This window comes from Podarcis filfolensis, assembly GCF_964270895.1.
Source record: "Podarcis filfolensis genome assembly, chromosome: 10".
In the NCBI taxonomy this organism is placed as follows: Eukaryota; Metazoa; Chordata; class Lepidosauria; order Squamata; family Lacertidae; genus Podarcis; species Podarcis filfolensis.
In genome coordinates this window covers 59,707,849-59,721,058 of record NC_139612.1, presented here as the reverse complement: position 1 = coordinate 59,721,058, position 13,210 = coordinate 59,707,849, and the positions used below count along the sequence as shown (strand labels likewise).

The 13,210-nt window shown below is 45.8% G+C and overlaps 1 protein-coding gene and 1 long non-coding RNA gene across 10 annotated transcripts in view; both read left to right on the top strand.

Annotated features, from left to right (window-relative positions):
• The window catches only part of EPS8 (EGFR pathway substrate 8, signaling adaptor), a 137,968-nt gene that overhangs the window by 91,141 nt on the left and 33,617 nt on the right, over positions 1-13,210 (top strand). For all 9 annotated transcript variants that reach the window (XR_014538751.1, XR_014538752.1, XR_014538753.1 and 6 more), the window contains exons 5-9: positions 273-434; positions 696-845; positions 5,192-5,274; positions 6,705-6,841; positions 8,382-8,455. Coding sequence is in view for 6 of the 9 variants with exons in the window: in XM_083572697.1 (XP_083428823.1) it covers positions 273-434; positions 696-845; positions 5,192-5,274; positions 6,705-6,841; positions 8,382-8,455 (606 nt within the window). In the remaining 3 variants the exon portion in view is untranslated. The remainder of the gene's footprint in view (positions 1-272; positions 435-695; positions 846-5,191; positions 5,275-6,704; positions 6,842-8,381; positions 8,456-13,210) is intronic.
• On the top strand, positions 9,782-13,206 carry LOC310743183. The gene is made up of 3 exons (XR_014538864.1): positions 9,782-10,199; positions 10,233-10,890; positions 11,441-13,206. It is a non-coding gene; the product is annotated as an uncharacterized lncRNA (long non-coding RNA).

Genomic DNA, 13,210 nt, shown 5'->3' with positions numbered 1-13,210 from the left:
CAGCCCTTTTGCACTGCTCATCATCCCTCCACTGCCGCCACCACTAGCCCCTGCTGCTTGCAAGGCACAGGTAAGCAGCTACCGGGGTTTGTCCGGTGCTGTGGAGAAGGGAGGGGAGAGTCGGTGGGTTCCCCCTCCAAAATATAGTCTGGCCCCCCACAAGGTCTGAGGGACAGTGGACTGGCCCCCAGTGGAAAAAGTTTACTGACCCCTGCCCTAGCCCCTCTTTAAAACCATACCCATTTTTTATCTGTTTTCCTCATCTCCCTTAGCACTTGACCACTTTTGTCTTGGATCGGAAAGAGGCCATGATCACGGTGGATGACGGCATAAGGAAACTGAAGCTGCTGGATGCCAAAGGCAAAGTGTGGACACAAGATATGATTCTCCAAGTGGATGACAAAGCTGTCAGCCTGGTGGACTTGGAATCAAAGGTACCCTGAAAAGCCTTTTAAGCACTGTGCCTTCGTATTTTCAAAGTTGCTGGGAAAGAGAGAAATTGTCTTGGGGCTAGGGGGAAACAGCTTTCTTGTTCAGGGTTTTGTATCATTTTTTAATAACTGCTTTACGGTCCTCTCTGTGTGAGCAATAGTTCGTAAGTCACGGAGCTTCTCAAGCTTCCACGCAGTTGAGTTCTTTGATTCAGTGGCTTTGAGTAATAATTTGAAGATTTGCCATCAAATCTTCCTTTGCAGAATGAGCTGGAGAATTTTCCCCTGAGCACAATCCAACACTGCCATGCTGTGATGAGCTCCTGCAGCTACGACTCCATCCTTGCCTTAGTTTGCAAAGAGCCAGCCCAAAGCAAAGCAGATCTCCACCTTTTCCAGTGCGATGAAGTTAAGGTAAGGCAAATGACAGAAACCGAGGGCGCTTGGCCTTTTAACTTTGCTTTGCTCAGGGCTTATCCACACCCACCTTTCCTCTCCTCTTTCTTTCTTTCTTTGCTCAATAGATTTTATTAAGGTTCAAAAGAAAATATACAAAGGTTAATATCAGATATCCAATGTCTTTGCATCACAGATAAAAGAAACCAATCTAAATAGAAACAGAAACCAAAAGGAGGGGAGGCAAGAAAAAGGAAAGGAAAGGAAAAAAAGAGAACTTCCTATTCTTCGTCTGTCAGATATATATAGAAAATTACTCAGAGCATCCACTCCAAGATCACACCTAACAATTCTACTCTCTATAAACCAATATTTTATCCAGTCCTCAAACCCAGATATCATAAGTTCATGTTCTTTTTCATGCAACGAGTCTGGGGAGAGGTCTTTGGGAAGGCTGCAATTGGCCCCTGAGCCTCGGGTTGGATCCTGCTGGATCAGTCCTGCTGGATCAGTCCTGCTGGATCAGACCCCAAGGCCCATCTAGTCCCACATCCTGTTCTCACAGTGGCCAACCGGATACCTATGGGAAGCCCACAAGTACAGCTGTTTATTGCTGATGCAAAGTGAAATACTTTTAATCTTGTGACTTGGGTTTTCTGTTTTGATTTTTGAACTGCCTCGAGAAGGGTGGTGGTTGTTGTTTTGCTCTGAAAGATTGGTGTAAAGAAGTACATTGATTACCTAATTTATTATTTAACTAAGGCCCATCTAGGACAACATTCTGTTTCCAACAGACATCAACCTCCGTTGCCCTCCAGATGTTGGGCCACAGCTTCCATCAGCCCCAAGCAGCACGGCCAGTGAACAGGGGCGATGAGATTTGTAGTCCAGCAACACCTGGAAGGCACCAGATTTCTTAGCTATGTATCAAACCATTGTTTTTCAGACTGAGATTGAGTCCAAACAGGGCCAAAGTGTGAACTGACCTTTAGCTAAGCCGCTCAGTCCAGCTGCAGGCAGAGCTCATTTTCCTGCCGCAGTAATGTTTTCACCTGCTTGGCCCTCAGGGTATCCATGTAAATTGCTTGGATAGTTTACTCTGCCACACTGAATCAACTGGACATATATTGGAGGTGACATTCTGTTTTCTCCTGAATAAGATGCTTTTGCAAAATACTGAAGGGAGATGTCTTGTTTGGGGATGGAATGCTTGTTCTGCAGCCTTTGTGCGCAGCTGGATTTCTATTTTATTTTTTAATTTCTTGTGAACAAACTTGATCCAAGTGTCCCCAAACTCAAAGGAACGTTGGTGAATGTTGGCAGCCACTGAAGTGTGTTTGCCAGCATTTACTGGTGAACACCCCAAAACTGGGGAACAGATGGTGACTGTCAAACATTCCCCAGTGTACGTCTTGAGCGGTTGGATATTCGCAGAAGATTTCCACAGCTGTCAACATTCATTAAATTTGGGTCGTTCCCTGTACTAGACAGATTAAAATATATAACTCCTTTCCTTTAAGCCTTAGTGTTGTATCCAGCTAAATTCTACTCACAGGAAACTCAGTGAAATTAAGAAAGTAAGAAGAGCTCATTAGATCATACTAATAACCCATCAAGTCCATCATCTTGGTCTTGTAGTGGCAAACCAGGTGCCTGTCAGAAGCCCATGAGCAGGACCTGATGAATTAATCCTAGATCGGTCATCTCCCATCAATTTCAGTAGGTCTACTTTGAGTAAGGCTAGTACTGGAACATATTCACAGGAACTTCATTTGCCTTTCCAGTCCTTGCTCTTTATATCCTCTTTCTATGTATCGCAAAGTATGGCCTGTTGAAGATCTGATGCTTTTGGAACTGTTCCAGTGATAGTAACAGGACGATGTCTGGTTGGCCCATGTGGCTGCCTAGCAGAATCTGTTTTCCCAGGACAACGGAAGTGGGCTCCAAGAATATGTCAGAGCTGCAGTGTTTTAGGAGATCGTAATCGTGAGTGTAAGCAGGCAACTTCCGAACTATCCACCAAAGCAGTAATTGTAGCCGTTTAAATTTGTTTCCTGCCCCTTAGCTTCCTTGCAAACTCAAGAATCACCTTTCTGGTTATATCAAAGGTCCTCTCTGTGGTTATAAACAATAAACAAAACATCAAAAGGTGCATGACCAAATTGTACAATTTCCACATAAATCTTTAGATCCAAAATAAAGATCCAAAAAGTGAACAGCAACAATGAGTCCAGGCAATACCTGGTTTTCAACATTGCAATGTATCACCAGATAAACATCATGATGTACTGATAGCTCACGATGTCTGAAATAAGGATGGGGCTATGTAGAGGCACTGGCTGGTTTCCTTGTGATTTGTGATTTTTGCATAGCACACGCACCATGATCTGTGATATATTGGCAGGTCACAATTCCCGAAACCGATATCACGATGCAGACTTCAAACTAGTTTTGGACGATACATGGCCGAGCCCTACTCATGAACAGTTCACGTCAGACAATGTGACAGGCTCAGTCAGTACCTCTGCAGTGAATTAATGCCCAAGAATTTCTGAGTTGGCTGGCTGATGTACTTCGAAAACGACTGCCAGAGCCTGTTACGAGGAAATCAGGGAGACAACGATCAGAGCCTTCTTTCAGAGTCTTGCTTTGACAGGGCAGCAGAGACTGATCAGCCCTGAGCTAAAAGTGACTTTTAAGACCGTGACACTCCTGCCTGACTGGATGAGAATGTGATAGTTTTGGCTTGCAAAGAGAAGTGCAAAGAGCACTGACTAATATTGGCAACTTTACCCTTGTACGGTTTTTAAAGAGCAGCTGTTCTGTATTTACTTGCAAGTGGAAGATTTGCTGTGTGCCGAATACCCTTTTTAATTTTTTTTTGCTGGTCTGCCAGTAACCTTGAAGCAGAGTCTGGCTTGCTGCCAGTCAACATCCCTAAAGATTATTGACTCCCACCTATTACGGCTGTCCTGAGGTGGTTGGCATGTGAGCAGATTTAAGCTGCAAACAGCAATCTGTATCTCATAGGTGCAATCGAGCTCTGTAATGAGGTTGGCACCCGTCTATCTCAGGAGACAATGGAGGAGAGCACCTTTGGAGGTGAAGTTGGAATGGCTGGAGAGTTACAGCGCCTGCTGTGGCTGTAGAGACCAATATGAGAGGGAAAAGAAACACAAAAAAGTATAGAATGGTAGATTTGGAAGGGAACCCATGTAGTCAGCCCTTCGTAATGCAGGAACCACAGCCTCTGAGTAAAGTGAAGTCGAACTGCAATATAATCAGGACGGACTCAGAAATATCATTCGGTGGAGGTGTTTGCTCTGCCACAGATGGAAGCAGGATTATGTACTAGATATATTCTCAGATCTACCAGGGCTCGTACATCCTGACAAAACCCTTCAGGGATGTGGTAGAGCCTGTTTGGCTTAAGGCAGGGATGGGGAATCTTGTCGGAATCTCCATTACGACCGAGCTGATAAAGCTCATCTTCCTCCGGTCGAGTCCTCCGGAATCACCTCCGACGTGATTGATGACCTGAGCCTCTGATAAGGCTCCAGGCACATCCCATTCAGCAGAGTATCAAAACAGCAGAAGTGATGAGATTTATGGCTACATTGCTATGCTTTATTTTCTAGCTACGCAGACAGAAAAGTAATACATCCTCTCTCTGTGAGAGCAGAGAGCAACTGAAAAAAACAAAGGAACAGGAAACCAGTAACGTCACATCCGTCTCCTGTCTTCCGTGAGACTTCCAACAGCCTGGAATGTCTCTGGAATGTACGGTAAATGGAGTCTTGTGACTCCAAAGCACTGCACAGTGGCAAACAGAAACTAACAAATCTGTCATGTGTTCAGCTACAGGTCTCATCATCACCGACCATTGGCTATGCTAGGTGGAACTGATGGAGAGTTATGTCTCTCCAGATGCTGATGGACTCAGAAGGTCCCCATCCCAGATAGAGGGTTCTCTACTTACAGTGTGTTTGATAGCCTGTGAATTTCCAACACCCCAAAGTGATGGCTGAATCAAACTTGGCAGTGATCCTGGGATGAGGCTTTAACATTCCCCATAACTCCTTGCTTCTTACAGGGACTAGCAGAACTTGGATAAATAGTGCAAACCACATTCTAGATGTGCTTAATTTGTGTGATCTATGCATCTGCCCTGAGACCTGCGGGTATAGAGTGGTATGCAAATTTAATAAAATAACCATTCTTCTTATCTTGCTGCTGAATTTGGGTTGCTCTCTGGGCAGAATTTTGCTTTGCTCAGCATCTTCTTAACACAGCCCTGCTTTTAAGATCTTACGCTATTTGGTATCGAATTTTCTGTTTTCACTTGTTGAACTGCTTCTGCCCAGGCAAACTTGATCCACGAAGACATTGAAAGTGCAATCAGCGACAGCAAAGGGGGGAAGCCAAAGAGGAGACTCGAAACACTCAGGTAAGGCATACGTTTTGATTTGCAAATAATATCCTATATTCTTCCTAACAGTAAACTCAAGTGCGGAGCACCGATAGAAGTGGGGTCAAAATGCAGCAGAAATGAGAGAAGATGGGTAACTTGTCAGTGTGCTTGCAGCATCCTTGGGGCTTAGTCCAAGGCAAACTTCCTGAAAGGAGGTAGACAGGAACTCTGCACAAACAAATATATATGGGGTTATTATGTGCTCCACATGGGTTGTTCCACTGCTACAGCAGGGATTTTTATTTCCTCTTCTCCCTTCTGAGCCCTAGAAATCTGTCCTACAGGGTCCTTCAGCCCATCAGAGCTGATTATGAGGTTGGAGGGGGTGTAAGGCTACAAGGGATAGGTGAGGAAGAAAAAGTTCTGTTGTGTGCACATATATCTGTGTTGGTTATGGCCCACAGTGTAGTTGTTGTTGTTTAGTCATTTAGTCGTGACCCCATGGACTAGAGCACGACAGGCACTCCTCTCTTCCACTGCCTCCCTCAGATCCTTCATGGATCACTGCCTTGCCATGGCAAAGGGGCTTAAATAACTCAGAGAAGCTATGAGCTATGCCATGCAGGGCCACCCAAGACGGACAAGTCATAGTGGAGAGTTTTGACTAAATGTGATCCACCTGGAGCTGGAACTGGCAAGCCACTCCAGTATCCCTGTCAAGAAAACTCCACGGACAAAAACAACAGGCACAGTGTAGTACTCTTTACTAAAAATTATTAAATTATTTAACAAAAAGAGCTAAACGCTTTCACTTACTTTGTCTTCCCTGTTCAGCAGGGAAGCTTTTGCTTCTTACAGATTATGGTACTCAGGAACAGAAATGTGTGAGATTAAGCAGTAGTGTTTTGTTGCGGGACTCACACGTGTGGAAATGTTTGCAACCTTGAGCATTCTCTGGGGTTTTTTGGGATGGCCCACTTCCTCGTGGGCACTTAGTCTCTTTCCACAATAGCTCCTTTGAAAAAACATCACACCCTGCCTGCAAATTGGGAAGGGGGGCACTTTCCCCACCTATTAGTGAAATATCTTCTTTTATAGATGCTGACAAATTATCTTAAGTTCTCTGGAAAAGTGTGTCAGCTCTTACTCAAAAATACATACGTTTATTTTAGCGGTGTGTTATTTTGCTTTTAGACTTGCCCCTGCTGTACAAAGACGATGATATTACTTTGGTTTCGATATGCACGATATTCAGCCTTATTGAAAGGCTCCTCCTTAGATTCAGATGTATAATTTATTGATTTTGCTTTGTGCTGCTTCCTCGGGAGAACCAGAGATGGCATGCAGCTGAGAGTTCAGACTACAAGGGTCCTCTCTCTCTCTCCTTGCTATTCTAATAAACCACGGGGGAAAGATATTTCATTTTCTCAGCATTTCGCTTTTGATTTGCCATGTCTCCCACCTAGGATGCTTTCCAAAGTTGACGGTGTCATTCCTCCGCCTCCGAGAGCACCAGCTCCCGTCCCTCCAGGTACTGTCACTCAGGTGGACGTCAGAAGCCGGGTAGCAGCCTGGTCCGCTTGGGCAGCTGAACAAGGAGACTGTGAGTGTTGTGGAAACCGTGAGATAACCTTGCAAGGCAGAGACTGGCAACGTTCTGTGCCAAGCCTGTCGGTTGCATGGCCTTGGGCTGTACGTGGCCTGTTGACCTTGCCTGTGACAAATCTCCTCTCAGGGTATAGGCGAGGCTGTCCGAACTCCACACACGAAACCGCCACATTAGTTTGGATGACTTATCAAGAAGAGCTAAATTCCGCTTTGTATTGTTTATTCTGGGTTCTTTAATTTTTTTGAGGGGGCGGGATTTTAGGCCACAGTGTTTTGCACATGTACCAGGGAAGAAGCTTTGTTGAACATTGATTTCTGTGTAAAAATGCATACAGTTGCTTTGCTGTGGTTTTTCTTGCCTTGGAGAAGGGCAATTAGCTAATCTGAGCAGTGAAGTCCCAATCTCTGAAAATCTTATCCAACCACTCGGTTGGCTCCTAAGATTTCAACAACCACAGTTCGTTGCCCAAAGCAGGAACAATCTCACAGGTGATCCAAGTCAATACTGGTTGCTTCTCTTAGGCAACAACCACACCAGACATTTAAAGCACTATGATGCTGCTTTAGTAGGAGTAGGAGTAGTAATTGTTGTTGTTGTTGTATGCCTCCCATCTAACTGGGTTGCCCCAGGCACTTTGGGTGGCTTCCAGCAAAATATAAAAACACAACAAATCATCAAACATTAAAAGCTTCCTTATACAGGACTGCCTTCAGATGTCTTCTATAAGTCATATAGTTAGACAGTCATGGCTTCCCCCAAAGTATTCTGAGAGCTGCATGTTAAGAGTGCAGAGAGTTGTTCAGAAATCCTAATTTCTCTCAAGAGCTACAATCCCTATAATGGTTTGACAATCATTCCCTCTTGACAGGGAAGCCTGGAATCTGTAGCCCTGTGAGGAGAACAGGGATCTCCTAACAACTCTCCTCACCATTAGCAAACTACCGTATTTTTCGCCCTATAGGATGCACTTTTTCCCCTCCAAAAATGAAGGGGAAATGTGTGTGCGTCCTATGCGCTCCCGCTGCTTGCGGAGAGTTGCCTGCATGCTGAAGCCTGCGCGCGCTGAGCTCAGCGCGTCCAGGCTTCGCGGACCTCTCCGCAAGCAGCGGGAGCCAGCGCTGGGCTCCCACGGCTTGCAGAGAGCTGCCTGTTTGGGGGCTGGGGTCGGGGGAAGCTCAGGCCTGGGGGGAAAATAATTTTTTCCCCTTTATTTCCCCCCCAAAAAACTAGGTGCGCCTTATGGGACGGTGCGTCCTATAGGGCGAAAAATACGGTACTGTTTCCGGAGTTCTTCGGGGGAAGCCATGATGTGGTATCATAATGTTTTAAAAGTTTGCTGTGAATGCAGCCTTCCTTTCCTATCATGACTTATTTCACAACATGTGACACACATCATTTGTGATGGACTAAGAAATAGTCCTTCTGTTTCAGGTATTGTGGGCTGCATATTGTGGGTTGCAAGTCACTGGACTTTGAAAACACTCTAGGTTCCTGTCCAAGTTGAGTGGATCAATTGGTATGTTTCCTTCCTTAGTTGAGAAATCTAGACAGTACCACGAGCACGAAGAAACGTCTGAAATGATGGCAGCCAAGATCGACAGAGATGTTGTAAGTGAAAGAAGTGTGTGTGTGTTCTCACCATGTTGTTCAAATCTGGTGAGATGTTGGATGTTAGCTGCTTTGTGAGGTGGGAAGACGGTTAATGGGTGCAAGGCCTCTTTGCTTCTAGATTCCCCAAGAGCCTCTTCATTATGCTACATTTCCAAAGGATCCAAGCCACTTTGAGTTCCTGCCTCAAATCTTAGTTGTAAATGGAGTTGAATAGCCACCTGCTTTCTCCTTTTCGTTTTTACCATTCCTGGCTAGTTATTAAATTTCTACCTCAACCATTCTCTCAAAAGACCCCAGGGCAGCACACAACAAAAACATCAAAACAATATTTATTTGTTTGACACTAAACAATTTTAAATATTTATAAATATATTGTATTCATATATTTTATAAAATCAATCTAATAGAAATTTAATTTTTATGAATAAATTTAAATAAATCAAATGTGTATGAATGTATCCATTTTTAAACAATTTGAAACATCTGGAAACATTTCAGCAGTCACACGCAGATGGTAATTTCAAGATTGCCACGAATAGCATCTTCCGGCCATCAAATGCCTGCGTATTTTAAAAAATTCCTCCTCCGCAGGGAGGGCGTTCCATGAATGCATGCCACTGCTGAGAAGGCCCTTTCATGGGTGTCGGCACCCACCAAGTGGCAGCTGTAGAGCTAACCTTTCTTCCCTTCCTTGCTCAGAACGAGCCCTTTGAAGGTTCTCAGCCTTTCGAGTGACGTCGTTGTTCTTCTGAGGGAGATGGCACACCTGCATGGTCAAGTCAACCAGCGCAGAGACCTTTCTATGCTTCTTCTCTGTGCCACCTTTAGGCATGCAGTCATTCCCCATCCCTTTTCATTCCAACAGAGCCCTGGCCAGCAGTGGGAGATGGGTTGCCCTTCCACATGATCTTGAGGCTCAAGAGACCCAGACAGCATTTTGTTTTTGTTTCATTTCTGTTAGCCATATTTTCAACAGTAGGCACACAAAGTATGAGGGGAAAGTGGGTGTGTGCCACAGAGTCCTGGTGGACTGGTGCTTCCTGCCACAAGCCCAGTGCATGTTTGAGGAAAGGAGCCTGTCTTTCACATTTTAATTTTTGCATGTTTACTAGAAGGTAAACTCTTGCTGCCTAAAAGGTGAAGGAGCGGTACCTTGGAGCTGGTTGCCTAGCAACCACGAGGCATTTGTCTTTCACTCTTTCAGATCTAGAAAATGACTGGATTGGACTTTCAGCAGAGGCCAGGAAGAGAGTGACAAAGGGCATGAAGAGAATATTCCAGAGATACCGGGTAGCAAGGGCAAGATACACATAGGCCTTAGACCAGCCTTTCTCAACCTGTGGGTCCCCAGATGTTGTTGAACTACAACTCCCATCACCCCCAAGCTAGCAAGGCCAGAGCTCAGGGATGATGGGAGTTGTAGTCCAACAACATCTGGGGACCCACAGGTTGAGAACTGCTGCCTTAGACCAACCTTGGGTTCCCCAGCTGTTGTTGGACTACAGCCACCATCTTCCCTAGTCCAATTGTCAGGGCTGATGTGAGTTGTGGTTCAAGGACATCTGGGACCCCAGCATTGACGAAGGCTGCCTGGGATCTAACATCAGGGCCTGCTTTCCAGCTCTGGATGCCACAAGTCCATGAACCACCCTGAGATTTTTTGACAAACAGTATACAAACCTAATAAATAAAATTTAAGAAGTTTGGAGCACCTGCTCTTGGGCTCTCCTGTGCTGCACAGGTCTGCTCTGTGTTGTGCACACGGTTTGTGCAGAGCAAACATAAGAAAAGCCTTGCTGGATCAGGCCCATCCTGTCCTCACAGTGGTCAGCCAAAAGTCTGTGGGAAGCACTCTGCCCACCTGGGTTCACCAGCAGCTGGTTTTCAGAGGCACACTGACTGTCTTGATCTGCAGGCCCAAGGGAGCGCCTGCGAGGGTGGTTTGATGCAAGGATGCCAAAGGAAGAGGCTAAAAATACCAGAATGGCCAGTTCTAGTGCTTTATTAAAGAAAGGTGTAATCTCACAGCCTTCGGAGCCCCGCTGCCTTTACAGACTCAGGGTCAAAGCAACAAGCAGTCATCACGACTTGACCACACCAGGGAACGCATTTAGGCAATAACAACAATTTATTATTTATATGCCACTCATCTGACTGGGTTGCCCCCAGCCACCCTGGGCGGCTTCCAACAAATTAAAACACAGTATGACATCAAACATTAAAAACTTGCTTATACAGGGCTGCCTTCAGAAAGCCAGATAGTTGTTTATTTCCTGGGCATTCTGCCTGGTTCCCTGTAATAGGGTTGCCATATTTCAAAAAGTGGAAATCCAGACACAAAAGTTGTTGAGCGTATTTGTTGCCATACGCCCAGACATTTATACTGATTTCAGGAAATTCCACCCTGATTCCAACAGGTGGACCCCAGATATGTCCAGGAAATTCTGAACGTACGGCAGCCCTACCTGTAACCTCGTTTCTTGCAGCGAGGGAGCCACCAGAAGGGCCTCAGAGCTAGATCTTAGTGTCCGGGCTGAAAATTGTGTATACATTTTGTAGTTATACAAAGGCAAGCTATCTCATCTGGCTTCATTAGCCCAATTAGCTCACCCCTAGCTTGGAAGCCCCTTCCCAACTCTCTTCCATCTCCTAGATAAGGAGGCAGCTGACAGGAATCAGTGTGAAAAGTCTCCTCTCAACTAGCTAAGTGTCTCAAGCCCACAGATAAACATAGCATCAGAGCAAGCCAATTGGCATACAGTCATACCTCTTGCTACATTCGGTTCAGGTTACGTTCCTTCAGGATACGTCCCACGGTGACCCGGAAGTTACAGAACTTCTGGGTTTCGCTGCTTGCGCATGCACAGACGCTCAAAATGACTTCATGCGCAGAAGCGGCGAATTGCGGCACGCACAGATGCAGGTTGCGTTCTGCTCATGTTGCGAACGAGGCTCCGGAATGGATCCCGTTTGCAACCAGAGCTACCACTGTATATTAAAGCAAGTATATTAAGATATGTGGGCTGATTCTTGCAGCGACTAACAATTGATCCCGGAGTTATATTGACGGGTCAAGATGCTGTTTACAGGCCTTCTGGAACATCGCCACCGTTTGTTTCTGGCAGTGGAGGTGGAATATGACCATCGTGGCTTCCTTGAGTTTGTCTTACCCTCTTTTAAAACCATCCAAGTTGGCGGCCGTCTCATGAACTGAGACTGTGCCTCGGGACGTACGCCAATTTTGCAATGCGCTTTGCAAAGGAAGACTGGTAGTTGTGGAAAAGCTAGTTTGCTGTCAGTGCAGAGTCAAGGTCTGCAGAGAACCACAGGACTTCCCAGAATACAGCCCAGATACTCTCTTTTTTATCACATAGTACATTCGTGGCGGCATCAGTGGTGGTTGGCCCCCTTGGAACTGGCAGGGCAGAAATCAGGGGAGGCCCATGGAGGGAGAACCTATGGCAGGCATAACCAGAGGCAATGACTTGTGGAACCAACTAATTATTGTTAATTTCTCTCTGCTGAATTCTGCAGAAGTGCAACTGAGACGAAGGAAGAGGAAGCAGAGAGGCATTGCCCCCCCCCCCCCGGGCTGCTAGTAAATACAGAGGCAGGCAGGGACATTTGTCCTAATGGTCTAGGGTGGTGTGTGTGGTTATATTTTCATTCCCCCCCCCTTCCCATGTTTTATCTTCACTGCTGTTCCAGCTTAGGGACACCCACTGAGCTTAAGGGCTGAGCAGGGATTTGAACCCGGGTCTCCACAGTCTGGCCTGACACTCTCACTCAGGGGTAGCAAAGCCTTCCAGATGGTTTCTTGAATCCAACTCCCTTCACCCTCTGCCACCACGGCCAATAATCAAGGTTGGATGGGAGTTGTCGTCCAACATCTGGGAGGCTCTCCATGGACTACCCCTTCTCTAACCATTATACTATACTGCCTCACAAGCAGAGGGTGGGTGTTTATGGAGCAGGCTTGAGACTTGAGTCCTGCTTTCAGGTCCTGCACAAAGCCTGACCCTGGCGAAAGCAGTCTAAATACCTGTGAAGTACATGCATCAGAGAAGTCTTTGGCTGCACTGGGTTATTAGCTCAGTCAGTAGAGCTTGAGACTCTCACTATATCAGGGTTGTGGGTTCAAACCCCATATTGGGCAAAAAGATTCTGACATGGCAGGGGGTTGGACTAGATGACCCTCGTCTTCCTTTCCAACTCTACATTTCTATGCACCATACAAGAGCTTTGCTTTGCCTCTCAAGCTGAGTGCTAAAAATATTCGTGGCTGAATCAGTTTCTTTTGCCCCAGAATGCAAGAACCCTGGCTGTCGAAACAGTAATAGTTTTATAGCTTTATAATAGCTGGGCATTTGAAGACTTACGTTGGCCAGGATGAGGTGAGTGATTAGCTGTCTGTACCACCCCAGGGAGACCGATATTTCAGCAGTTTTGCCTGTGTGTGGGAGAACATGCAGAAGGAATTAAGTGTTCAGCCCCGGGACTTAATCATCTCAAATCTTACTTAGTAAGAGTCTTTGTTGACGATGGCTTCCTAAGGAAAATATAGGCCTGAGCTGTATAGAAATGTCAGGCGTATTAATTTTAGCATGTGTTGCTTCCTGTGGATGGAATGTTCTCTTCATCCCCGCTGCGGGTTCTAATTCTGCTCAGTGACTAACTGTGCTGCACTTTGGGTGGAGTCCCTGGCATTTCTGATCTCTTTTTCCTCCTCCTTTTTGCCCCCTCCTCTTTTCC